General features: G+C 31.8%; 3 protein-coding genes across 3 annotated transcripts; 1 reads left to right on the top strand and 2 right to left on the bottom strand.

The window, feature by feature from the left end:
• The first annotated feature begins 16031 nt into the window (after positions 1–16031).
• Positions 16032–17266, top strand: LOC109809728 (stem 28 kDa glycoprotein). The gene is made up of 3 exons (XM_020373114.3): positions 16032–16457; positions 16540–16749; positions 16891–17266. Exons 1-3 carry the CDS (start codon positions 16087–16089, stop codon positions 17066–17068), a joined length of 759 nt encoding a protein of 252 aa, XP_020228703.1. The 5' UTR covers positions 16032–16086; the 3' UTR covers positions 17069–17266.
• Positions 17267–19210: 1944 nt separating this feature from the next.
• On the bottom strand, positions 19211–20462 carry LOC109809727 (stem 28 kDa glycoprotein). Its single transcript, XM_020373113.3, has 3 exons — positions 20028–20462; positions 19700–19909; positions 19211–19608 (listed from the first exon to the last, which is right to left on the bottom strand). The coding sequence occupies exons 1-3, from the start codon at positions 20408–20410 to the stop codon at positions 19428–19430; spliced, it is 774 nt and encodes a 257-aa protein (XP_020228702.1). The 5' UTR covers positions 20411–20462; the 3' UTR covers positions 19211–19427.
• A 2551-nt stretch (positions 20463–23013) lies between these two features.
• LOC145957701 (uncharacterized) lies at positions 23014–25219 on the bottom strand. The gene is made up of 4 exons (XM_083074117.1): positions 24958–25219; positions 24105–24534; positions 23583–23742; positions 23014–23499 (listed from the first exon to the last, which is right to left on the bottom strand). The coding sequence occupies exons 1-4, from the start codon at positions 25217–25219 to the stop codon at positions 23014–23016; spliced, it is 1338 nt and encodes a 445-aa protein (XP_082930243.1).
• Between the last annotated feature and the right edge of the window lie 544 nt (positions 25220–25763).

Here is a 25763-nt window from a genome sequence, read left to right as displayed (position 1 = left end):
GTCTTAAACCCTAGCCCGTAATGCGGGTGTAGATATTGGGTACTCAAGGGATTGATATTCAATATCCGCACCTAGGCTCTTTCTCTAAGGGATTAGGTTTGAGTAAACTCTTGGGTTGACTAAGCAATGAATTCAACAAGAGATTAAGGATACATTAGTGTTACGTTTGGTGAAATCTGACCCCCACAACCTCACAAAACCATTACCATTTCTACCCTTTTCCACTCACAAACCATTATTTATTTATAGCTTTCATTCCAGTAGTCATGCTCTTCGATTCATATACATGATGAACTACAATTTGGAATCATTCTTTAGTCACGAATAGTCATTAAATGCTTATTTTACCTTCTAATCCCTGTGGATACGATATTTTTACTACTTGAACGGCCGGTATACTTGCCGTGTTTGAGATCGTTGATGGAATTAAACTAAATTTCAATTATAACAAAAGTACTTCAACGGAGATCTCAACACTTGTGAAGGAAACTCCCATGATTTGGCCCTTGAATCATCGACATCGCCCCCAACATAATCTGATTTGCAAATTATGTGTCACCAACCTGAGTGTTAGCACAACTCCAAACCTTCCATTATTGCCAATAATTCTGCACAAAGTTGATCACCATTACTCATTGAGCTTGCAAAAACACTCTTCCAACTTTTCACTGCATCCTTCACAACACCTCCAAACCCCATAACCCTTTTGTCACTCAACCAACTACCATCTAAATTCAACTTTAGTCACGAATATCTAGGGGGACCAACACACATTCTCCTCCCAGCTCCTCCTCTACTTCAAATATAGAAGATTATTCACGGTAGTTTTCTCAATCTAATGCAACACATACTGGATACTCCATCCCTTTTCTTGGAAAATCATATTGTTGCGAAACCTCCATACCCACAAAAGTACCATACTTAACCTCATACCATCCTGATGTTGAATGACAGTCGAGAACCAAGTATCGATACCATTCATCATAAACACCCAAGCAAACCTCTGACCGATTTGTAGCCATACTTCCTTTGAATGAGGACAGTCCCTCAAGGCTTGTAACAAAGTCTCCGTTGAGCACAAACATATGGGGCATGTGACACTAGATGCAAGATGTCGAGAGAACCTAAATTGGTTTGTGGGTAGAGCCTTATGTAATACTTGCCAAAGAAATAATTTAACCTTCTCTAGTATATGCAATTTCCATAAACCCTTCCATATGTTACACACAAGGTGCCTCAGTTTGAAGAAAATGAAAACCTGAAGTTGTAGTGCAACAACATGATACATCACCCTTCCACGAGATATGATCCTCGCTACTCTTGATGCAAGGAATGCTAACCTATTGAAATCGTAGGGCCTACTCATCATGAATATGAACAAACAGTATCTATGCCCTCAATATGCCCATACCAAACCAGTCTTTATACCAAAATGAGGAGCTTCCATCACCCAACTAAGGTTAAAACCCTCCCAAATATAAGGAAGAGCCTTAACAATGCTATTCCATATCTAAGATGCTATAGTTTATTTCTTAGCATGCAACACCAACTCCCCATGCAAGCACTACTCACATAAAATACCCACCCATGGCTTCTAATTCGAACATAAGAGGCCCCACGCCAATTTCCATAGTAGAGAAATATTCACTTGCCAAATATCATAGATATCTAAATCCCCTTTCTCCTTCAATTTTTAGATGATACTCCAGTTCACTAGAGACCAAAATCAGGTTGCACCATCCTTTGCCCATAACAAACTTTGACAGGCTTGATTAATCTTGTTATTCACTTCTTGTGGCAGCCAAAGCGATTGCATACAATATATAAGGATAAAAGAAATCACATGGTTAACAAGGCACAAATGACCAACCTTATTGAGGAGTTTACCCTTCTAAGATGATAAACGAGCATTAACACGGTTTAACACCTAGTTAAAATCAGCAATGTAGACCTTGCCTTGAATCATTGGTACCCATAAGTAGTTAGAAATATTTTGTGAGTGAGATATATATCCCCAAAATCATTTGCAAGTCCTCAATGTGTTTATTTGAGATTCTTTTCGAACATATAAACTACGACTTGGCTAGGTTAACTTTTAAGCTCGACGCTTATGCAAACTCCTCTAACATTAATACCACCACTCTAGCTTGCGAATCCAAGGCTTTACAAAATATAAAAAACATCATCAATAAACAATAGTGGAACAATGGAGGTCCACCATGAACCAGCTAAATCATATTCCACCTACCTTCATTATTCAATTCATTGTTAATCTTTCCATGTACAATATGAAGAGATATGGGGATAGCGGATCCCCTTGTCTCAAACCCTGAGTTTGGGATATAGGGGGTAACTTACTACCATTCCACAATAGAGATAATGAAGAATTAGAAACCCCCTCATTATCATTCTCGTGATTCTCTTAAGGAACCCAAAGGCACTTAAAATAGCTTGAAGGAACCTCCAGCTCACCCTATCATATATTTTTTCAAGATCCAGCTTTAGCGCCGATGATCCTCCACTAGAATTATCATTATGAATAAAATTAAGAGCCTCCTAGGACAAAATACTATTATCCAACGTACCTCAACCAGGAATAAAGCTCCCTTGGAATGGACCAATAATATCCAATAGAAAAGAGCAAAGATAACTTTAAAATCCACATTGCATAAGCTTACAGGTTGAAAATCCTTTAATGAAACAAGACTATCAACCTTTGAAATAAACACCACCTAATCCTCAAGCAAAGCTGGATTAGTCAAACCAAATAGAAAGACATCATTCACAGTATGACATACCTCATCCCCTACAATATGCCAATATTTCTTGAAGAAAAATGGTTGAAAACCATCAGGGTTTAGAGCCTAAAATCACTTCATACTCATCACTGCCCTACTAATCTCCTTCATAACAAGTGATAACAAAGCTATAACTTCCTCTATGGTAAGTCTCTGAGGGATCCCAAGTTGCATGTCCACGAAGTTGCCATGATTATCTTAAAAAATAGGTCCTCATAGAATCTCCTAGCTTCATGTTGTAGTATTTTTGGATTAGTCGACCAAGAACCATCTTGAATAAATTGTCGATGCATTTTATTTCATCTCTGGTGAGCCAATGTCCAGGCATGAAAAAAGGTCGTTTTCTTGTCCCCAAACTTCACCCATTTTTCTCATTATTTCTGATACCATAAAAACTCCTCTTGAAGACAAACCTCATTCAATTCCTCAAGTAGTAGCTTCTCCAACCTGTTGAGACTTTCAGAAGCATCCTTTTCAACCTCCAATTGAAAAACACCTTTCAATCTTGCCTACATTTCCCCCATGCATCCTTGACCACCTACTCGAACCCTTTGTATGTCATCCAAGATGCTTGAAAATGAAAAAGGAATTCACGTAGTTTATCGCTTAAACCATCACACTTGATAAGTAAAGGACAATGGTTTGAATAAGCTTTGCATAAGTTCTCTACGAATGCTTCCGAAAACATTAACAACCAATTAGATGTGCACATGGCTCTATCTAAGTGTTTAGCTAAGAAAAAACCTTGTTTCCTTTTATACCAAGTGAACCAAAGTCCCTTAGCACCTAGGTTTAACAAGCTACATTCATCAACGAGTTCAGCAAATTGGGATGCTCTTGATAATGAGAATTGTCCCCCCGACACTTGGGTAAGAAAAACTCCTTATTAAAGTCTCCTACCACAAACCATTGAGTTAAGATTTTACCACGCATCTCCCATAAGTGAACCCACCCTTGAATGTAAAGGTTAGAATTTGGTCTCGCATATACCATCAAGCATGCCCAATCTTTCTGACCTTGTTGCACCCTAAACATGATAACTTGATGATACAAAGCTATCTCACTAGTAAGAAGTGAGGCCTGATAATCCAACAAGACCCATATGCCCCATGAGTGTCCTTATGTTGCCACCTAATGCTGCAATTGGAACCCAAGCTTCCTCCAAAAACCTTCCACCATTAAGAAGAGACATTATATCTCCATGAACACGAAAAATAGAGGGTTGGTATAATTGCACAAACTCCCTAATGCATCACTTACCCTAGGTGTTAGTCGCAACTCTAATATTCTAACTTATGATATTAAAAGTGTCACTCATTGGAAAATCCTAAAACTCCTAGATCAAGAAAGCATAACCACGTCTCTAAGGTCAAAATCCTCTTGCATAGCTTCATCATCGGACTCGTGAATACCCTTGTGATCAACAATGGCAAGAATTCCCTCCTTCATGCACTGAAGGTAGGATAACTTCGCACCTGCAATATGAGTGGTTGGGAGGAACCATGGGTCTGTTTATGCCGCCATCCTTCTCCACCATCGACCCCAAGTTGACTTTCTTGGAAGATTTATATACTCGTTTCTTTTCTTTCCTATTAATTTGAGTACATGTAGTAAGGTCAGTCATGTGCAATTTATTCAAAGATATGATCACGTAAAATTGCATGTGTCTCACTTCCATATGGGACAAGATAGATGTTTTTGCCTCACATGTAGTATCCATATGTGTGGATTCCATGTGATTAACCAAAATCCCATGTAATGAGTCACGTTCTTTGATCGGGAATCCCTACTGAATCTGTTTCCTTGATTTGCACTTCATGATTAGCTAATCTCCATGAGGATCGAGATTGTAAGATCCTCATATGCAACCAGCTTCAATGGTGCACTCTACAATCATGTCATTGCTTGTTGATCTAGCTTCACCATGGTGTTTTTAGCACCACCCATGTTTGACTCCATATTCTCATCTCGTAGATGATGAAATCATGCCTAGGAGGGTAAGAGGTGACACCTTGAAGGAACCAAGAGAAATGGGCTAGACGTAAAGTTTTGGGCCAGTCAAGGCCCAATGGGCCCGATGGGCTTGGAAGGCCCAAGTTGAGCTTCACATGGGCCATACCTTGATATATCCATTTTCTTATATTTTGTATATATTATATTAGTATAGGTTTCATATATTTTGGTCTTGTATTTTGGACCACATAGAGTAGCATTTTGGACCATAGGCTTATTGGGCCTAGTTTTGGACTTCATGGGCCTTTGGGCTTTTGGTACCCAATATTGGGCTCATTTTGATTCTTGTAATTTTTCCTTTCCATTGTATTTGGTTGGCCATTGTATTTAGGCTATTAGAATAGGAATTGAAAGGAACTAAGTAATAGGCATGAATCATAGAATTGTAATTAGATTTAAGAGTAATTAGAGTTACATTTGAGTCACATGTTTTGTGCCAAGGGTGGCTGCACATGTGATCACTCAAATGAACCCTAAATTACACTCAAATGTAATAAGGATTCTAGAAAGGTGGCTGCCACATGGGAGAGCATAGTGGACGTCCAAATTTGAATTCAAATTTGGCGCCACTTGGAGCACATAGAGGTGACGCCATTTTACCATTGATCCCTGGCCTATATATTCTAGTTTTCTTCCTCGTGTAATCACTTTGAATCATAATAGAGATTTCTGAAAATTCATTCAGCCAAGTCTCTCTCAAAGTCTCTCTCAAAAGTCCATAGCCTTAGCCTTAGGAATTCTAAGTTTTAAGCTTAGTTCGTGGGCAATTCTTTGAGTTTCTTGCTAGGATGCGTCCATCTTAGCCTAGAGATTCATCCATTTCTTGTTCTAAATTCGTATTGCAATCTGGATTTGTTGTTCAAGGAAGAAGATCCGCTTAGTGGAGAAGGAAAAGGAAGAACAAGCTTCACTTCACTTGCCTCTTCCCATCAGTAGATCATCTTTCTACGTTGGGGTTCACTCGTTATTTCGTGTAACATGGCCATAATAGCCACATGAAACACAAAGGAGGTGAAGCCCCTCATACTCCACATTATACCATTCTCCATTCAAATTAAACATGCCCACCACATGCAGTTCTAGGCTAATTTTTACACAAACATGGGCAAAGCGCCCCCGTGTCATGTTCAGAGTATTTCTATCTACCTTAATAGGTTTTTCGAGTGCAGAAGCTAGTGTGATTGTTATTCTGTTTCTGTTTTGTTAATTCAAATTAATAGATAATCATGAAAGCATTTTATATATTGATTTGAATTAATGAGATAGAGTATTAAATAGTTTTCAAATGTTTAAAAAATTTATAGACTTGATCTATGCATTAAAAACTTTTAATTCAATGGTTGGATTGTTTAAATTTATGTAGAACACGAGTTATTGAGTTGAGTAAGTATAAGTAGACTTACTCTTTTTGAATAAATGGATCCCTCCTTGGTGTGTGTGTGTGTGGTCGAGATATAAAAGGTAGATTTAAATATAAGGTAGATTTCAAAAAGTGAACTTCATGAGTTCATTTCTTAACTTCTTAGAGAGAGGTTTTTAGAGAGATAAACTTTGGTGCTAGATTGTTTAATCATTGATCTAATTTCCTAGAAAGTTTCCTTGGTTAACCCTAAGACTTAGTTGAGTACTAGAAAGCTAAGATTCAAACATGAGGAGCTTTGATTCTTAGAGAGAAAGTGAACCTCAAGGTTGAATAGTTTTTCCTTTTTGCCTTACTTTGTTTACTTTCTTTGCATTGTGTTCAATATCTTTAAGATCATGAACATGTCCCTACAACTTTGGGAATTTAAATTCAACGAAAATAAGCCTTGTGCACACCACTAACTTACATATAAATTCAAAACAAAATTTTATTGAAACTAATAAGAGAGTATTCTTATAGATTAACTTATATATAATCTAATTTTGACTTATAAAAAACTCATCTCTTTTTTTTAATATATTTCTTTAAAAAGTACTTTCATAAAATTTTTACGAACAAATTATGTCTAATGCTTATTGAAATATCTTAAACTTATTTAACACACCTAAGAATGACAAGTAAACTTGTATTCATGGATAATGTCTGAACTCCCCTACTTTGACAGATAATACTCAGTTTGATTAGGTATAGGTACAAGTGTAACAACTCGCCATGGTCGTCACACTACGAATAACACTACACACTACTAAAATATATATACTAAAATAGTATAATAAAATATTTACAACACAAGTTGCTAATCAAGCAACCAACTACAACCAATTATATACAACAAAAATATGCTACTATAAGATAGTCTACAAAAAAAAAATTCCATCTCCAGGCACTTCCTGTGGCCTCTAGCAACTATCTTCAGTCTATCCCTGCCCTGCTCCCATACAACGTATAATCATCGCAGTCCAAACCACATGGAAACATGCAAGGGTAAGCTAGAGACAATAAACAACTCATAATAATTTAATATGCAACATAACAACTATATAATCATCTTCGCATTTGACACACGAGACAAACAACATATATATTATACTTCTTAACAACTTAAACAACATACAACTTTTCAACTCATCATCTAAATCAACATTCAACTTGAACAACATAGTTTATCAGCACAACAACTCATCACAAATTGTTTAACAACACATTTTAACAAAACAACATCTCATTTCAACTTTAAACAACACAATATATTTTCAACACATGGCACAACATACAACTTTATAGCAACATACAACTCTATACTCAACATGCATCTCCATGTAATTATACAACTTCTTATTCAATTATACAACTATGCAACTTTTTTCTAACAACTTAAAAATATTATCATCATGCACTTCACAACATATACATGTCCACACACAACATATAGCAACTTTATTAACTTAATTTCAACTAGCTTCAACAATATCATAGATCAACACAACTTGTAAATAACTTCACAATTTAACTACAACATGCATCTCCAACAACATCACTAATAAATATTTAATCATATATTAGCAACACACAATATTTTCCTCGCATAACACAACTCATACTAATCAACCTAAGTACCCAAAGGAGTTCCCAACTCACATACAACCAACAACTTTACAATCTAGCTTCCCTTACCTGAAGATTGGCTCAGAATAGCCAAGAAGCGGAATTCCCTTTCCGAAGCTCAACCCGGAACTTCAATCCTTCAAAAGTAAGTTTTCTAGTCCAGAGCCCTTCTCTATAGAACTTCTCTCTAAAACCTCCATCTTCCTCAACTGTCCACAACCTCTATTTATAGAAGTTCTGGAGTGGCCAGAACGGTCTGTTCCGAATCCGGAACGGCCCGTTCTGTACCCTCGCATCACGTACAAAAATCACAAGCAGAACGGCCCGTTCTGAAATCAGAACGGCCCGTTCCGGGACTCATCCAGAACGGCCCGTTCTCCATCTAGAATGACCGTACTCCCTCCAGAACGGCCCGTACTCCCTCCAGAACGGCCCGTTTTGGGGTTTGGAACGGCCCGTTCTCCCTCCAGAACGGCCCGTTCTCAACCACGAATTACAGGTCAATTTAATAGCTTGGAACAGCCCGTTATGGGCTACTAAATCACCTATATTAGAGTTTCTAAAATAACTTGCTACGTTACAACAAGTACGGGTTATACCCGATTTATTGGATTAAGTACAGGGATGAGGATAGGTATATGCATATTTGTCCTATACCTGTATTTGTTTTAAATTTCTTGAAGTTTTTTTTTAAGAATTTACTTGACATTTAAGTAATTTTTACTCTATTTTAAATTTATTTTAAATAAAATTTAATTAATGTGATTTTATAATTACTAATTTATGTTAAAATTATTATTTTTTATATTTTTGTAAAAAAAAAATTAATTACTTTTTTGATAAATACAAATATATGTGATATTTAATAAAGACGAAAATGAGATACAAATTTTATATTTATCAAATATAAAAACAAATAAATATATAATATCAAAATAGAGAGAAAGATGAAAATATTAAAATATGTATCTATATATTTGGTCTCATTATCATCGCTATAATTCAACTCACAATATTGTCGGCAACTTATAAACCAAATAGTCACTTTTATTATACCCCACTTACCAACATTTCCCATAATTATGGTGCCTGTGACATAATATCAAAATTAAAACCGTTTTTAATTTATAATAATATTTAAAAATGATATAATATTTTGGTGTAGACATTTTTATATGATGTTTTTATCTTTATAATTACTCTTAATTCACTCACTTTCTTATTATAAAACACTAATTGATAATTTCTATAACTTTTATTTCTTTTTTTTTAGAAAGCGGAGATAATCATAAAAAAAAATTGTAAAAGAAAGAGAAATGGATTCCAACAACTTGTTTTTTCAAAATAAAAAAAACGAGATTCTTGGCAACAATCCTCCATTGTTCAATTCAACAAGACTGTTGAAATGACAAAGCAGTTTTGCTTTTTTAAAACTACAATCTTATTTTTCTAATACTACAAAAAAGTACGCAGTCCTTTACTTCTCATTTATTTGAAACACTTTCCAAATAGAGGATGATGAAATTCTCAAATACCAAACATATTTTCCCTGCCAAATGAAGCGGTATCGATGGGGGGCATCACGTTTTATTTTAGCAAATTTTATACATATATCATATAGTATCTCTTTAACATGTCAGTTGTTTACTGTTTACATTGTAGTGTCACGTCAACATCAGACATCATCAACTCCATTTACCCACTACCAGCTGTCCTCTGAAGGGTCTTCCTGATTATAATAGCCACAGAGTTTTCAGCTTTCTCAGAGTTCACATTTGTACTATGTATGCAAATTCAGAATCAAATAAGCCAAAGATAAAAGTTTTAATTGATTTATAATCAAATATAATAACAGGTGTAAATTTTAAATGACTCCACTATTTTTTCGACTCATATTTTCGGATGAACTAGGATGTAAATTTGTTTAATCGTAATTGAGTATTAATATATCCTAGACAAATAAGTTGAATAATCCTCCAAACAAAGATGAAAACTTGAAATTTTTTAAATTAATTAATTTATGATTTATAATTAAATACATGTCAAATGTAACTTTTGAATAATCTTAAGTGTGTGTTCAGCAGTAAGGGTTGATTCACGCTTAAACAAAGTCAGGAGTTTGAATTCTGCCTTGTGTATGCAGTCGCGTTAAATTTTGGGATCAGTTACCTTACCCTTTAAGATGCTTCTAACGCAACGCGGTAAATACTCCATGATCGAATAAATAAAAAAAAGTGTGATGATGTTGTTGGTCAAAAAGTGTGATGCTTCATAATCATATTGTTCTACTCCCATTTAAACCTGTTACAAAGCCGCAGGTTGCTTGCTCTTTTTGTGTATGTTTCCAATTGATTTTCTAACAATTTTTCTGACTTGCTTCCTAAATCATGTAAAATACTCTTACCTTCTCACAATAACTGTTGTTTTTTTTTTCCCACATAAATTACAACAATAATAAATATATTATTTTTATACAACTTTATTAAAATAACCTATTTTCTCAATAAAATATAATAGTTTATACATAAAAACATTAAAAGAAAATAAAAATAAAAATAACAGATGATAAACCTGATTAAGAAATCTTTTCTAAAAATATTTCTATAAAATGAAAATATAAAGAAAAAAAATGAATTTGATTTAATAAAAATTAAGAAGAGAGAAAATGAAAAAAAAAAGAGAAATGAGAAAGAAAAATTATTTTATACTTATTTGACAAGGGAGAGAGAAGTATAGAAGAGAAAAAATATTTATGTGAGATTGACTAAAAAATCAAAAGAAAGTATACTATTATGAGAAGAAATGTTGAGAAAATTAAAAAGAATGAGAATCCTCAAACGTAATAATTCTATTAGGTTTAAATATGTTTTTGTTCATATCAAATGAGTGATTTTAAATTTTGATTTTTTTAATTATTTTTTATCTTTCTAAAATTTATAAATATTATTTTTGTCTTTATAATTTTTTTTTATATAAAATGAGTAAAATTTGATTTTCATCATTGTAAAATTGTATTTTTTAATTTTTATCTCTCTAAAACATAAAATTACCATATTTGATCTCTAATGATGATTTTAAAATATATAAATAATAATTATTTTTAAAATCTATAAAACATTTTAAAAATGTGATATACTAATATGATATTACTAATAATTGTAATAACATTTGAAATGAGCACTTAATTTTTAATAAATAAATAAATTATTAAAAATAATTATATAATTCTAAATTTTAATGAGATAATTTTTTTATAAAAATTAAAATCAAAATTTATTCATCTTAAAAATATATGTAAGTCAATTTTGATATTATTATTATTTTTTCATCTCATAACTTAAGAATATATATATATTATTTTATTTCTTTTGACATTTTATTCAACAAAGCATGTGGAGCTTCTCCCTTCTCAATCCAAACAACTTAATAAATATTTATCCGTTTTCACCCATCCTCTCTTATTTTTTTACTGTTTTTATGTCTTACCTCATTCTTCTCTTTTTCTCTTTATCGAAACAAGGAAAAATCTCATCACATTTGCAGAGATAATTTTTCGTGGAGGCCCCACCAAACCCATATTTCTTTTTTCACTTTCCAAACGACCAACCCCTTCATTTCCTACTAGAGTTTGTTTTATTACATGCAGGTTTTTCTACAAATTTTTTATAAAATTTTGCAGAAAATACATTTTTTTTTGCAAATTTTTCTATGGATTAAAATCTTCAAATAATTCATTCGTAGATAATAAGTTCCAACCGATATTAAATTTGTTTTACAAATTTATCCGCAAGAAATTTTCCTTAAAAAAAAATTCACAATAAAATCCATAGTTAATTTCTTGTGAGTTATAAATTTGCAAGAAATTTTTCTACCAAATTTGACTTTTTTTTTTGCAGATATATTTTCTACAATTTTTTAAAAATAATTATTTTTAAAAAATAAATTTAGAATTTGTAAAATATTCATATAAATTCATTCATTCATTTATTCTGTGATATCAAGAAGTTCTTAATTTATAAAATGTTTATTAAATTATAAGTAAGTTGTTATATATAATAGTTATTATAAATTTACGATATAAGTTTTATACTAATTTCAAATTTTATTATTGTACTATAGTTTTATATATTATTTGTCTAAGGGTGACTTTTTTTTTTTTGTAAAGATGGAAAAAATTACAAAAATAATTATAATAAGGATTGAACTTAAGTTCTCATGTTTCTAACTACTCTAATCGTTCCTCACCTAATCACTAGACTAACCCTAGTAGTCTTTCTTAATTCTTACTTTTAATGTTTCTTAATTAAATTTAATAAATAAATATAGAATCATACCAAAAAAAAATAAATTATTCAACAAGTGATATTTTCTGTAAAGTCATTTGTCATTAATTTGTTCGAATTTCATACCTTTAACTGGTGCATAAGACACCATGTATCAACTACACAAGATTCTCTACCTAGAAGTATCTATACTTATTATAAAGTTAGATAAGTTTTAGTAACCAACCTCTATATCTAATTTTTCATTCAACACTATTAGAAGCATAAACATTATTATTATTATTATTATTATTATTATTATTATTATTATTATTATTATAATAGTAAACACTTGATACACACCATAGATTAAAAAGGTTCAAATTAATGGAGAAAAAGCGATAACAAGCTTTATTGGAGAGAAAATTAGTAGCCACGCACCACCATGAAAATCAAATAGTCCTTAACGACCATTACTATAAAAAATAAAATTATATATATATATATATATATATATATATATATATAATTCAGTAATATATAAAAAATGTCACTATAAATATAATATATGTGGATACATATTTATTTGATATATAACTACACAATTTAAGTATTGATTTTTAATATGATTTAATAACATATTTTGTATATCACTATAACTTATACTAACATTTTTTAACAATATACCAAAATGTATTATATTTAATGTTTAGATAAAAATACTTTTTAGTAACACGTAATATATTATCACTATAAGACGTGTGTCACTTTATAACAATTTTTAACAATTTTCTTGTATTGTGATGTTTCAAATTATTCCTTTGTTGCATTAATAATAATTTAGCCCATTAATCAACTTATCCTTGTAGATGAAGTGACCATAAACACTACTAAATTAAATTAACCTGCACGTGCACCACATATTTATCAATTACGAATAAAAAAATCAAAACACTGATCAACTAAAATATAAGAAATTCAATAGGAAACTTGAACACCGATTTAATATTGTTGAATCTTCATACAAATACGAAAACTAAATATTGATGATTGGATCCCTTGCTAATCTCAGTTCTAAAAACAACAGGCATGTTGTTTTTGTTTCTCACCAAAAGTTGGTCGGTTCCAACCAACATTTTCAAATATCAGATTCAATAACTTTTAGAGAGAATATGATTGCAAGGAATCCATATCCAGTAACTTTTATTAAAATGTGTACAAATTGACAATTACGCACAACTATAGGCTATCACCATCGTCATTGAAAGGAAAAACAATTTACCTCTTCATTTAATTGGCTAGTATGATTTTTCATGATGGATGCATGACAATAAGGAAGAATGGATTACAAGGTTTGAAAGAACTTGTATTAACAGCCGTAACTTGGCTAACAATAATAGCCTTTGGTTTTTCTGCAAAATTACAACTCCATGTAAGATAGACGTTTGCGATCAACTTTCAGGCCACTAAAAATCGAAAACTACATAGTGTTTTCAATTTCCATGGTTTACTAGACATGCATGAGGTGCAAGTCATAAAAATTTGAAAATATCAATTGATAGAAGTCAATTAATTAAGGACCATGGAAGCTAACAATCTATATATGTTAAATTGTGAATGTTTTTTAATTTTATCAAAGTTGAACATATACCAAATCTTATACCTTTTTAATTTGTGTTGGTATGATGCAAAGCCTCCTTCAACAATATATCACTCTAAATTTGAAATTACTTTACTGTTTTGATTAAAAAGTAGGTCCAAAGACCTAATAAGAGAACAAGGTAAGTTAGACACAACTCAATATGCAAACTTGAGCACTTAAGGCTCAATATAGATTGAATATCTAGTAACAAACAAGCTTTACTTCTTATTTATATAGTTATTTCTCGAGCTGTAATTTTTTTTTTTGTGATTCATTATTCTAAAATACACATTGATAACAGAAAAATGCATTATCTCAAAATACAAATAAACTAAAAGTACAATAATAAAATAAAATTAAACGTGTCTAAAACATAGCTTCTATTGTTTTTGAATCAAAGCACAACAACACTTATGCACTCAACTTCGTTTCTCAAGCATTTCATTAAACTCTTACATGTATGGGAAATTTAAGAATAATAGAAAACTAAAATTGCACGCAATGAAGTTCAAGTTCAAGACATTCCAAGTCAATAGGAAATAATTGGATTCCTTGACACACCATCGTGTGGAGAAAACATCGGAAAATTAAGAACAATCAATTTGAAAGCCTAGGAAGCTTTGTCAACTTAGAAAGCAATATTCACTACACCAAAACTAGTTTTTTGTGGCAATTAACTTATTATTTAGCGGCCATATAAATGACCATAATTTTTTTACCAGCATTTAATTAATGGCTGGTGTATCCAGTGTCGCTAATACTATTACCGGCATTTATATAAAATGCCGGTAAAGATCTACTAAATTGTCGGAAAAACTTATTTTTTTTGTGGCAATTCTAGTAGCCATTTTAAAGGCTATTAAAAGTTATTTTTTTCAATTGTCTCCTTTACTTTAAATAATTTATTCCTATAATTTCATTTTCTAAATTCATAACTTATATACTTTTTTATCTCTACTCGATATGAGATTTGTAAGATGAGAGTTGTCTTTTATTTATATATTTTTTAATTTATTTTTTAATTATGTTGTCTTTTAAGACATGTGAGATTTATAAGGTCAAAGTTGGTCTCTAATTATTTTATAGCACTATTGAAGTTGGTAACAATGAGTGATTTGATACCAATTTAGAATAGTGAATTAGAAGTCAACCCTATAAAAAGAACCTGTAAGGTGATAGTTATTACTCACTTATATACTATTTAATTATCTTATCTCTAATCAATGTGGGACTTAAGTTTTTTCTAAATAATTGTCGCTAATAGTAAACTTTAGTGTAATATAAATATATTTTTAGTGGCTATTATATATTAGCCATTAATATTTTTACATATGGTGGCAATTAAATTATTGCCATTAAATAATTGTCATTAAAAATAAATTTTGTTGTAGTGATTTTAATATGCAAATATTATTATCGTTGAGAGAGAAGGGAAAAATATTGCAATAATGGAGGCAAAACCTACATAAATTACTATAAGAAAGGTAATTTACTAGAGAGTAGAAACAGAGGAGAGAAAAGTGATCGCAGAAATTGTTAGGACAAAGAGAATGAGTGGGAAGAAAATGAGCCCATATATATAAGTTTAGGTTTAGAGGAAAATCAAGCACCCATTACAAATAGAATTTGTGTATTACAAACTTGTGATTTCATGTTGAAAAATTAAGAAAACAAAAACAACAACAAAAATTGGTTTCAGATGAGCTATTAATTTATTGACAGTAAAAGTTTGTATCAAATTTTAAATAATTTTTTTTCTGCAGATTAAACTTCATAAATTTTTTTGCAGGAAATTATACTTATGGAATTTTCTCCCATTTAGTAAAATAGAATATTACCTACAGAATTTTCTTCCATTCATTACCTGTCAAATTATATTCGCAACTAAATTAGCAGCAAAAAAAAAAAATCTTGCAACATCATCTTAGATTTTATTATCTGCAAAAATAAAATTCTAAAATTAACATAGATGCAAAAACAATCGTAAAAAGTTCATGCGTGTTAATTTTTGTAAAAATATTCACTGAAATTTCTTACGAGTTTTTATCCTTAAAAAAAATCTGCAAAAATTTCTTGCAAATTTATTTTTTGCAGAAAATTTATCGAAAAAAAAGAAGTATATTTCTAGTAGTACGTTTCGCTTGATTTTTTTCTCCACACTTAATAATAATAATAATAATAATCTTAAACAAAGAAGCCCTAAAGTAAAATTAGGGGAGCGCTCAAAAACTAGCGTACAGTTCACAAACCCCTTCAAGCTAGGGTTCTTGTCTATTTAAAGAAGCAAAGGCTCCAAAGTAAGTTGTGAGTTGTGAGTTGTGAGTTGTGATTTGTGAGGAGAATATGAAGGTGCTAGTTTTGTTTGTTGCTACGGTCCTAGCTGCATCATGGCAATGCCATGGAACAATGTACCAAACTTTCCCTCTCCAAATGAAAACCGGGTCTGACTCTGACGTGGATGTATCTTGTGCCAGTTGGAGGCTTGGTGTGGAAGCACACAACCTCATCAACTGGCAAACCGTTCCTCTTAAGTGCCAAGAATACATAGCCAGTTACCTTCTTGATGGCCAGTATAGATCAGACTCCAAAACCGTTTGTCGTGAAGCTTACTTCTACGCCAAAAAACTTAACTTAACTAACAGAGATATTTTCATTTTCGACGTCGATGAGACCCTACTCTCTAACCTCCCTTATTTTGCTAACCATGGATTCGGGTACGTTCCTTCTCTTTCTTAACTTATTTTCAACGTTTCTTCTTTTTGGTTTTTTAGTGTAACCATTTTCTCGTCATCTTAGGGTGGAACCACATAACAAGACAGCGTTTAGTAAATGGGTTGCCTCCGGTGAAGCATTTGCACTTCCCGAGACCCTTAAACTCTACAACAAGATCTTGTCTCTTGGCATCAAGGTTGTTTTCTTATCAGAAAGAAGACTGGATCAAAAGGATGTTCTGGTTAAGAACTTGAAGGATGCTGGGTACCCCACATGGGAAAAGTTAATTGTCAGGTGACTTTTCCTTTTCTGGCTATAAAATTTTCTTCCCATTTTAAGTCTAAAGGTGTTTAAGTCATTAATCAGTTAAGTTATTTTATACACAACTTTTTAAGTAATTATTATTAAGTCTAAACAAATGGCTTATGATTGCAGGGATCCAGCTTCCTTTGGTGGTGATGATACATTTGAATACAAATCAGCTGAGAGGGTGAAGTTGGTGGGAAGTGGATACAGAATCATTGGGAACATTGGAGACCAATGGAGTGATATTGTGGGAAGATACAAAGGCTTTAGGACCTTTAAGTTGCCAAATCCCTTGTACTACAGTTGAGCTTTTCAGGCTCTCTAGCTCCTATCTAAGGAATAAGATACATTATGTGGTAAAATAGGAGCACTAGCTAGCTATGTACTATGTCACTCTATGTTGTCTTGTTTTGGGGTGTGAAATTTGGGTCGTGTAAGAGACTGCACATCGTTGCTTTCTTTTTGCGTGGTTTGGTAAGTTATGAGCCCTCGTTCCATTTACAAATTGCCCGTTTCATGTTTTCATTTTTTAAGTAAAAGTAGTTTGTTATTATTATAAAGTATATAAGTCTTAATTAAAAATGTAAAACTAAAAGTTATTAAGTCATTTTTAAGACGTGCCATAAAATGGATGGCTGTGAAATTTTAAGATTATTCGTAAACCTGTCCAACGGTAAATAGTTACATGGTTTAAGACTTATATATGTGGCTATGATTTCAGTCGGTTATTATAAATATATATCTAAGTTTTTTAGTTTATGAAAAACATTAAATAACAATTAATTATATGTCACGATAAATAATAAAGTATTTTAATTTATGAAGAAAATGTAGAACTGATTATATGTTGTATAAAATCAACATATCCTTGAAAAAATTCATGAGCTAATAATAATACGCAAGGAGTATAAGATAAAAGGACATCGTAAAAGAAAAACAAAAATCTAAGGTTAGCCATTGGGCCTGTAGATGGGTTAATGGGCCTGTTCACTAGTACTGTATTAGTTCAATGAGAGTTGAAAAACATATAGAAAGAGTAAGACAGCAGAGGAAATAAATAGATCAGATGAAAACAGTAAAGGGAGAAATTAATAGGGATTCTAAGTTGTTTGATTCGATAGAAATTGAAAAGAAATAAAATAAGCTGTTGGGTTCGTGTAAAAAAAGGAGAAATTAGGTTAAAAAAAGTATTTTTCTCTTGCATATAAAAACGATCGAATAGCATGATACAATTGATTATGGAAACAAAACAGAACAAAATACATTATTAAGCCAATTTAACCTATAGTTGTAACTTATGTGAGGGACAAACGATTAAATCAGCGATGACACTGCAATGAAAACGTATTTTTGATTCGTACACACATGAGGGTGCATCTTTATCCTCTTTTGCTTGCAAATTGGAGAAGTAGGGCAAACCAGAGTCATATCAGCATTTCTTTATTTTACACAACTTCAAAGAATTTTCGTGTGATTTTTATTCCTCTCCTCACAATTTCATCTTAACCAAACAATTTTTAAATTGTGGGAAAACCTGACAATTTCATCTTAATCTGTCACTAATTATGCTATTAGTGATTATAGGAGACTAAAATAATATTTTAAAAATATAGGAACTAAAGTGATAAATTTTAAATTTGAGGGATTAAAATGATAATTTTTATATTTTGAACACTAAAAACATGTTTTAAGTTTAAGGGACCAAAATAATATATACATGGATTAAAACAATATTATTTTAAAATTACAGGACTAAAAATATAAATTTTAAATTTGGGGACAAAAACATAATTATTCTAAATTTAGAGAACTAAAAATATAATTAAGTCTTATATTAAATTAAAATGTAATGTTAACCTCCATATAATTTAATTAAAAGTAATTTAAGTTTAAATAAATATCTTAATTTTTATACATTTAATTTTAAACATGTGGTTTATAATAAATAAATCTCTAATATAAAATGACCACAATACCTGTCAATTTAAAATTAAATTTCAATTCCAATATATAAATCCCATAATATGGCAAGCCCTTTTAGACACAAGGATATTTTCTTTTTAAAGTTTTATAAATTTAGCAGATTATCTTACTAGATTGTTAAAATTCACAATATTATTTTTAATAATAAACTAGTTTAATTTAAATTGAAAAAGGGAAAGAAAATTCTTCAATATCACAAATCAATTAGTGAGATGAACATACTAATATAATTTTTATTTTACAAACATGTTTTTATAGAATTGTGTTAAACTAAACTCACATTCTAATATATTATTATAACATATCCTAATAAATTATTGTGCTTATCCTATTGAGTTATTAATTATGGACCGTTTATTATTGAACTTTTACTCAACCATCTATATATATAGTTTTACAAACTTCACTATTTAATTACTTAGGCCGAAACCACTTAGGATGAAATTTATTTTAAAGGGACAAGTGGTGTAAGAAGGGCATCCATATAGTTTATTATCCGAGACACGAAAGAGAAAACCACTACCTGCCTTATATTATGTCTCACGTACAGTACCCCAACAACACACTTCATACATGATATATACATGCATAGCTAGGTGGTGCATGGCATGCTCCTATATATTTGAGTTATTTAATATATTTATATAGGAGTAAGCTATGCATGTTAAGGTAGATGAAGGTGATCAAGCAATGAAGTACATTGGGTTAGGCAACTTAAAGGTCCTGAGGCCAACGTTGCGTCCGGTTATATCACTCCACTGGTCTCCAATGTTACCAACGATTCTCCATCCCTCCTTAGTCAGCTTCTTCCTCTCAGCTGCTTTGTATGAAGCTGCGTTCTGACCATTGTATGCAATTGGATCCCTACAATAATATATACGTCCAACATCAATATATAAATTATATATAGCTAGAAAATAATAATAATAATAATAATAATGATCAAGTCACTCACTTGAGAATCAACTTCTCCCACGTGTGGAAACCAGCCTCCTTCAAGTTGGCTTCGGTTACAGCCTTCTTATCCACTGTTCTTCCTGTTAGGAACACAATCTTGAAGCCAAGAGACAACAGATTGTTGTAATTTTTAAGAGTCTGTGCCAGTGCCGGTGCCTCACCCTTCAGAACCCATGCATCGTACACAGTCGCATTATATGGATTCACCCTATAATAATACATAACTTTATTTCATTCCATATATAGCATGCATAATTGCTTATAGTATAAACGAAGAAGAAATTAAAGAGCATGCATATAAATATAAATATATATAATATACGTACCCATATCCATGTTTAGAATAATATGGGACATTAGACAGTACGGTTCCATCTACGCTGAAAATGAAAACGTCATTCTCATTCCTTTTGATGGATTTAGCAAAAAAATAAGCTTGTTGGTTAACATATTTGGAGTCTGAGTCATATTGATCTCCTTGGATGTAGCTTTCTACGTATTCTGCGCATTTTTGAGGAACAGTTTTCCAGTTAATATAGTTGTGTGCTTCCGCTGCAAGCCTCCAACTTGGGCACCATACCTCTGGAGGGTAGTGGACAGTGAGGCCATCAGATCTCAATTCCAGAGGGTAAAATTCGTATTCTGAGCCATGGCACTGTGATGCTACCAAAATTGTAGCAACAGCCAAAACAACTGCCTTCATATTCATCGATCTCTTCTTCTTCTCACAACTCACAACTAACTTTTGCTGCTTCCTTCTCCAAGCTTTGCCTCTTTAAATAGATATATACACAACACCTCCTAGCTCGCTAAAGGGTCAATTTTTTTTTACGCCCTGCTAGTATATTTTTTCTTTTATGTGAGCAAGAGAAACTCTTTTTAAGAGATAAAGCAAACACTAATCAATTGTAAAAATATCAATGTTGATATTGTATGTGTAGTAAATATTGAATCTAATAAAATATTGGAGTTTCCAAATTTAAAGTTTAGAGTTTAAGTTGATTGCAAGAATAGTAATAATGTGATAGTGACAATACTTATAAAAAAATGAGTAAGTAAAAGAAATTTAAAAGATTAATTTGATAAGTAAGTGACTTTTATTTTCTCGTAAAATATTGAATTTAATAACTTTTATTTATGTTATATTAAAGGAGTCAAATTCAAAAAATTATATTATTATTTAATTATAAATTATTATATGTGATTAAATAATTAGCCTTTTCATAATTATTTTATAAATTAGATTTTTTTCTACAAATTAAACATGCTTTATGCCCAGCAATCATATATATATATATATATATATATATATTTATTTATTTATTTATTTATTTATTATTAATATATATATATATATATATATATATATATATTATTATCTATAAGAATTATAACGAGAACCACAACAATTTTAAGATATACATATGCTACAAATTCATCACTACACCATTTCTATCCATTGATAATATAAAATCAGTTTGTTTTGGGGTCCACTATGTGACCTATTATCCGAATATACGGAGGCTAATTAAAACACGTGATACATGCGTTCACCAAAAAAATAATGATTGATGTTTAAGATAAATAATTTAAGTTTAAATTAAAAAAAGATTGTTTGTAAAAAATAAATTATTAAATGCTTATATCAATTAGAATGAAATGTTCATTTGTAAAAGAAGTAAAATTTAAAAATTAATTAGAATAAAATTAAATTTTATCGTTATTATTTATAATTAGAATAAAATTTAATGATTAACTATAATAAAATTAAAGTTTATGGTGTTTATTTGAAAAAACAAAATAAAGTTTGAGTAGAGTTTATATTGAGAATAAAGGGGGAAAAAACTTATAATAACTTTAAAAAGGTAGATTGAAATATATATAATCAAAGTGAATTAACACCTAATGGTTTACTTGAGTTTTTTTTTTCAAATAATATACATTACTATAGTTCAATTAGTAACAATGTAGTCGTAATATATAGTTTAAATGGACAGTGTTAAGTGATAGAAGTATGATAGTTATAATTATAAATAGTGTAAAATCCTAGTTTCGTGTATGCGATGTAGTAGGTTGGAAAATGCAATCAATGCGTTAATGAATTTTACAAGAATGAACATTAACAGTGTATAATTAACTTACTATTCTCTATAAACAAATAATAATAATTTTATGTATATTAAAAAATTAATTATTAACATTAAATTTTACTGGTCTCATTATATTTTTTTAAACTATTTTTGTTATAAATATTAAAAGAAATAGTATAATTGAGAGATTATACATTAAAGAAAAAATATTATTAAATTAAATTAGGTAAAAGTGTAGTCAAAATTTGTTTATCTTTAAGAGCAAAAAATGTGTATTATTATTATTATTGTTTATAATAGAGATTAAATGGAGTACTTTATATGTTTATTTGTTTAATTTTTTTTAACTTATAAAAGTGTTTTTGTATAAACAAAATAATTATTTTATTTTTATTTGTTAATGTGTTTATCTAAACATATATCTTTTTTTTTTTAAAAAATAATTTTCTTTTTTTTAAGAAACAATTCCTATCTACTTCCTAAAAAATCATTTTTTTTAAAAGAAAAACACTTGTTTAAAAAAACTTCTTTTTAAGTTTAATCAATCATACCCTTTATATTCTTATACAATCAAAATACAGTGTAAAAGAACTTTAATTCGTATACATTATCAACTCGGGACAAATTAAACATAACAATTTCAAAAATTCATATAAAATCGAATTTTCACTAGTTTTTTTTTTTGTAATACAACACAAAAATCGAAAAAAGAGAGGACACAAAGAAAGTAAATTCTCTTAAACAAAACACCCGAACTATCTGTTTGAAGCAGAGGCTGCAACCCCACAGGGATTACTAGCTCGTTTACGCAATTTGGACCCCACTTGGACAGAAAATCAGCGCATTGGTTACCTTCGCGTAAAGAGTGCACCAACAACGTCCTCCACTCACGACCCAACAAATCTTTTATCTCTGCGACCAACACCGCATACCTGTGAAAAGGCTCCCTTGATCCCAAAACTAGGTTGATAGCATGGAGGGAATCAGACACGCATATCACGTTCCTAAAGTTTCTTTGCCAAGCAATCATTAATCCCTTTTGAATAGCTCTCAATTCTACTTGAAGATTATCCGTAATTCCCGCATCACCATAGAAACCACATTACCACCTCCCAGAGTTATCCCTGCATAATCCCTCGTATCCTGCTGGACCAGGAGAACCCAGCGCACTCCCATCTACGTGAATCACAACCTGGGCCAAACTAGGAAGGAGACAAGGTACTCATCTTTCCTCCTGGTGTATGACCAATTGATGAAAAGTCCTCAAGATTAGACCATATAAGCCCCGAGTACGTGAAGCAATCACATGCGTTGGGATATTGTTATTTTTAAACAGAAGAGAGTTCCTTGCCAACCAAATTTCCCATAATACCACCAGTCCTATTACACCATGTACATTATAGCAACTTCTTAACCAACCAGATTCCGCCAAAGTGGCTCTCGTCACTGAAACCATGATACCCATACGAGCCCAAACAACCATTGCACTGTTGCACTCAAAGAACATGTGATATAAGTCTTCACGACTAGAGTGGCAGTTAAAACAAACTGTATCCGGGCCCACGTGCCTAGCCCATAGCAACTGTTGAGTGGGATAATGCCATGTGCAAGTTGCCATGCAAAAAAGTTCAGCATTTCCGGTGCCTGCAACCTTTAAAGCCAAGTCCAAGACTCCCTTGAGGCGCGACCAGAACGAGCCAACAACCATCTATATCCCAATTTTGCATAATAGACAGTTGATAGTGAGTCCTTCCACACCACAACGTCGGGTAAAGAGGCATGTAAAGATACGTGACTCGAGAGTATCTTATCACTTAACGTGGGCGTTATTGGCGTGTAAAGCTGTTGTAAGCGCCATTGCCCCTGAACAAAGACATCTTTCACCTTCAACATTACATCTTGATAATGGACATACGGGACAGCTAAGCACAAAGGAGAAGCGTCTAGCCATCTGTCATACCAAATGGAAACATTACCTTGTCCTAGTTGCAGATGGAAACCTTCCCGAAGAATTCCAAAGGCTTTAAATAAGGAAGACCAAAAAAAAGATCCTTTTGCTTGTAAACACTCCTGAAGCGAGTCACCCGGATACTTGGCTTTAACTAGATGAACCCATAACTTCCCTTCATTATTATAGCACTCCCAAATTAGCTTCCCTAGGAGTGTTGTATTCTGGAGGCAAGCCACGTGGACACCCAAACCACCAAATTTGTCTGGTTGCGTAATGACATCCCAAGTAGCCAAGTGGAACCCACGTTGCATGTTTCCATTTCAAATAAACTGACGAACCATTTTGTCACAAGTATCACAAACATGTTGGGGGAGCCATTGGACCTGCATGGTGTAAGATGGTAGTGACGCCAATACTGAATTAGTAATCGCACCTTGTCAATCACATGTGAGAACATGTTGTTTGTGATCCTTCCCATAGACAACCGAAAGCCCAAGTAAGGCCCAATATTATCCGAAAAGGCTATACCTGAAATGAGTGATAATTTTTGTCTACGACTAGGTGGGATGCCACTCGACGCAAATGCCCTTGATTTGGCAGGATTGACACACAACCCAGATGCTAAGGCGAACCTGTCAAGCAGGGAAATCATATGCCTGAATTGCGTAGGTTTTCCTTCTATGAAAAACAAAACATCATCTTCGAAAAACAGATGTGATATTTTCGGCCCACCTTGTCTGACTTGAAACGCACCCCACTTCCCATGTTGGATTGCCTGAGTGATCATTGCCCCTAGTTTCTCCATACAAAGCACGAATAAATAGGGAGAAATAGGGTCGCCTTGTCGAAGCCCCCGCACTGGAGAAAAAGTCGGTGTTTGCTTCCCATTCCAAAGAATAAAGATCGAAGGAGAAGACAACATATTTAGAATGAGCTGGATAATGTTTTGAGGAAAACCATACTCTACAAGAACTTGTTTAATGAAGCCCCATTCAATCGTGTCATAAGCTTTAGCGATATCTAATTTAAGAATAACATCCCCTTTCTTCTTTTTTGATTTTTTCATAGAATGAAGAGCCTCTTAGAGAATGATGGCATTATCTGAAGTGCTTCGCTCTGGAATAAAACTACTCTGGAGAGGGCTCACAATGTCTTGTAACCATGGTCTGAGTCTATTCACTAATACTCGCGATATTAGTTTATGAATTACGTTACATAAGCTAATAGGACAGAATTCCGTAAGCCTTTTGGGGTCTTCCACTTTTGGAATGAGTGTGATGAGTATATTTGACAAAAATGGATCAAAAGAACCACGCATGAACGCCTCTTGCACTACCTGAACTACTTTCTCCCCAATAATGTGCCAATATGTTTTGTAGAAAATTGCTTGGAAGCCATCTGGTCCTGGTGCTTTAAAGGAGGCCATACTTTTCAAAGCTGTAAACACTTCTTCACTAGAAGGGATACCTCCTATCATGGTAACAGCTTCAGAAGGGAACTTTGGCAAGCAAGGGGTAATTTTCACTAGTTTGAGCTAAAAATTTATGGTTATCATCCTTATTATATTGGCTTAAACTCACTATTTTGACCGTTTAGTTTCTTTAAATTTATAATTTTAGTTCTCAAAATATATATATTTTTTAAAATTAATTTGATCTTTCTAATTTTTAAAATTAAGTTATGTTTGTCCCCTCTTAACATGTTATTCAAATTAAACAAAATATATATTAATGTGTCTTTGAGAATGTGAGTAAATGTAACATTGTGTTGTAACTTGTTGAATATTTTAAGCTTCAATATTTAATTGATATATGATGATGTGTTTTTTTAATGTTTTAAAACTCTATCGATTAATGAATTTTTACGAGTTTAGTTTGCTTGAAGTTATTTTGTGTTGAGGTTAAAGTTGACTAAGTCTAGAAAAAAAAGTATATAATATTTTTTGAGAATTTGAACTTCGTAAGTTAATTTTTCATAATTCCTAGAATGTGTTTTAGAAAGATATATTCCAAAGCCAAAGA

This window comes from Cajanus cajan, chromosome 5, assembly GCF_000230855.2.
Source record: "Cajanus cajan strain Asha chromosome 5, NIPB_CcT2T_4, whole genome shotgun sequence".
In the NCBI taxonomy this organism is placed as follows: Eukaryota; Viridiplantae; Streptophyta; class Magnoliopsida; order Fabales; family Fabaceae; genus Cajanus; species Cajanus cajan.
This window is presented reverse-complemented; position numbering and strand designations above follow the sequence as displayed.

Excerpts from the sequence above, each read along its gene's own strand:
- LOC109809728 (XM_020373114.3), top strand. The coding sequence starts at position 16,087 with ATGAAGGTGCTAGTTTTGTTTGTTGCTACGGTCCTAGCTGCATCATGG. Across the intron at positions 16,458-16,539 it reads TTTGCTAACCATGGATTCGG|GGTGGAACCACATAACAAGA; the intron begins GTACGTTCCTTC and ends TCGTCATCTTAG. Across the intron at positions 16,750-16,890 it reads TGGGAAAAGTTAATTGTCAG|GGATCCAGCTTCCTTTGGTG; the intron begins GTGACTTTTCCT and ends TTATGATTGCAG.
- LOC109809727 (XM_020373113.3), bottom strand. The coding sequence starts at position 20,410 with ATGAATATGAAGGCAGTTGTTTTGGCTGTTGCTACAATTTTGGTAGCA. Across the intron at positions 19,910-20,027 it reads TATTCTAAACATGGATATGG|GGTGAATCCATATAATGCGA; the intron begins GTACGTATATTA and ends GTATTATTATAG. Across the intron at positions 19,609-19,699 it reads TGGGAGAAGTTGATTCTCAA|GGATCCAATTGCATACAATG; the intron begins GTGAGTGACTTG and ends ATATTATTGTAG.
- LOC145957701 (XM_083074117.1), bottom strand. The coding sequence starts at position 25,219 with ATGATAGGAGGTATCCCTTCTAGTGAAGAAGTGTTTACAGCTTTGAAA. Across the intron at positions 24,535-24,957 it reads ATTCTGTCCTATTAGCTTAT|GGGCAATGATCACTCAGGCA; the intron begins GTAACGTAATTC and ends TGGAGAAACTAG. Across the intron at positions 23,743-24,104 it reads TCCAATGGCTCCCCCAACAT|ATGGCTAGACGCTTCTCCTT; the intron begins GTTTGTGATACT and ends TTGGTATGACAG.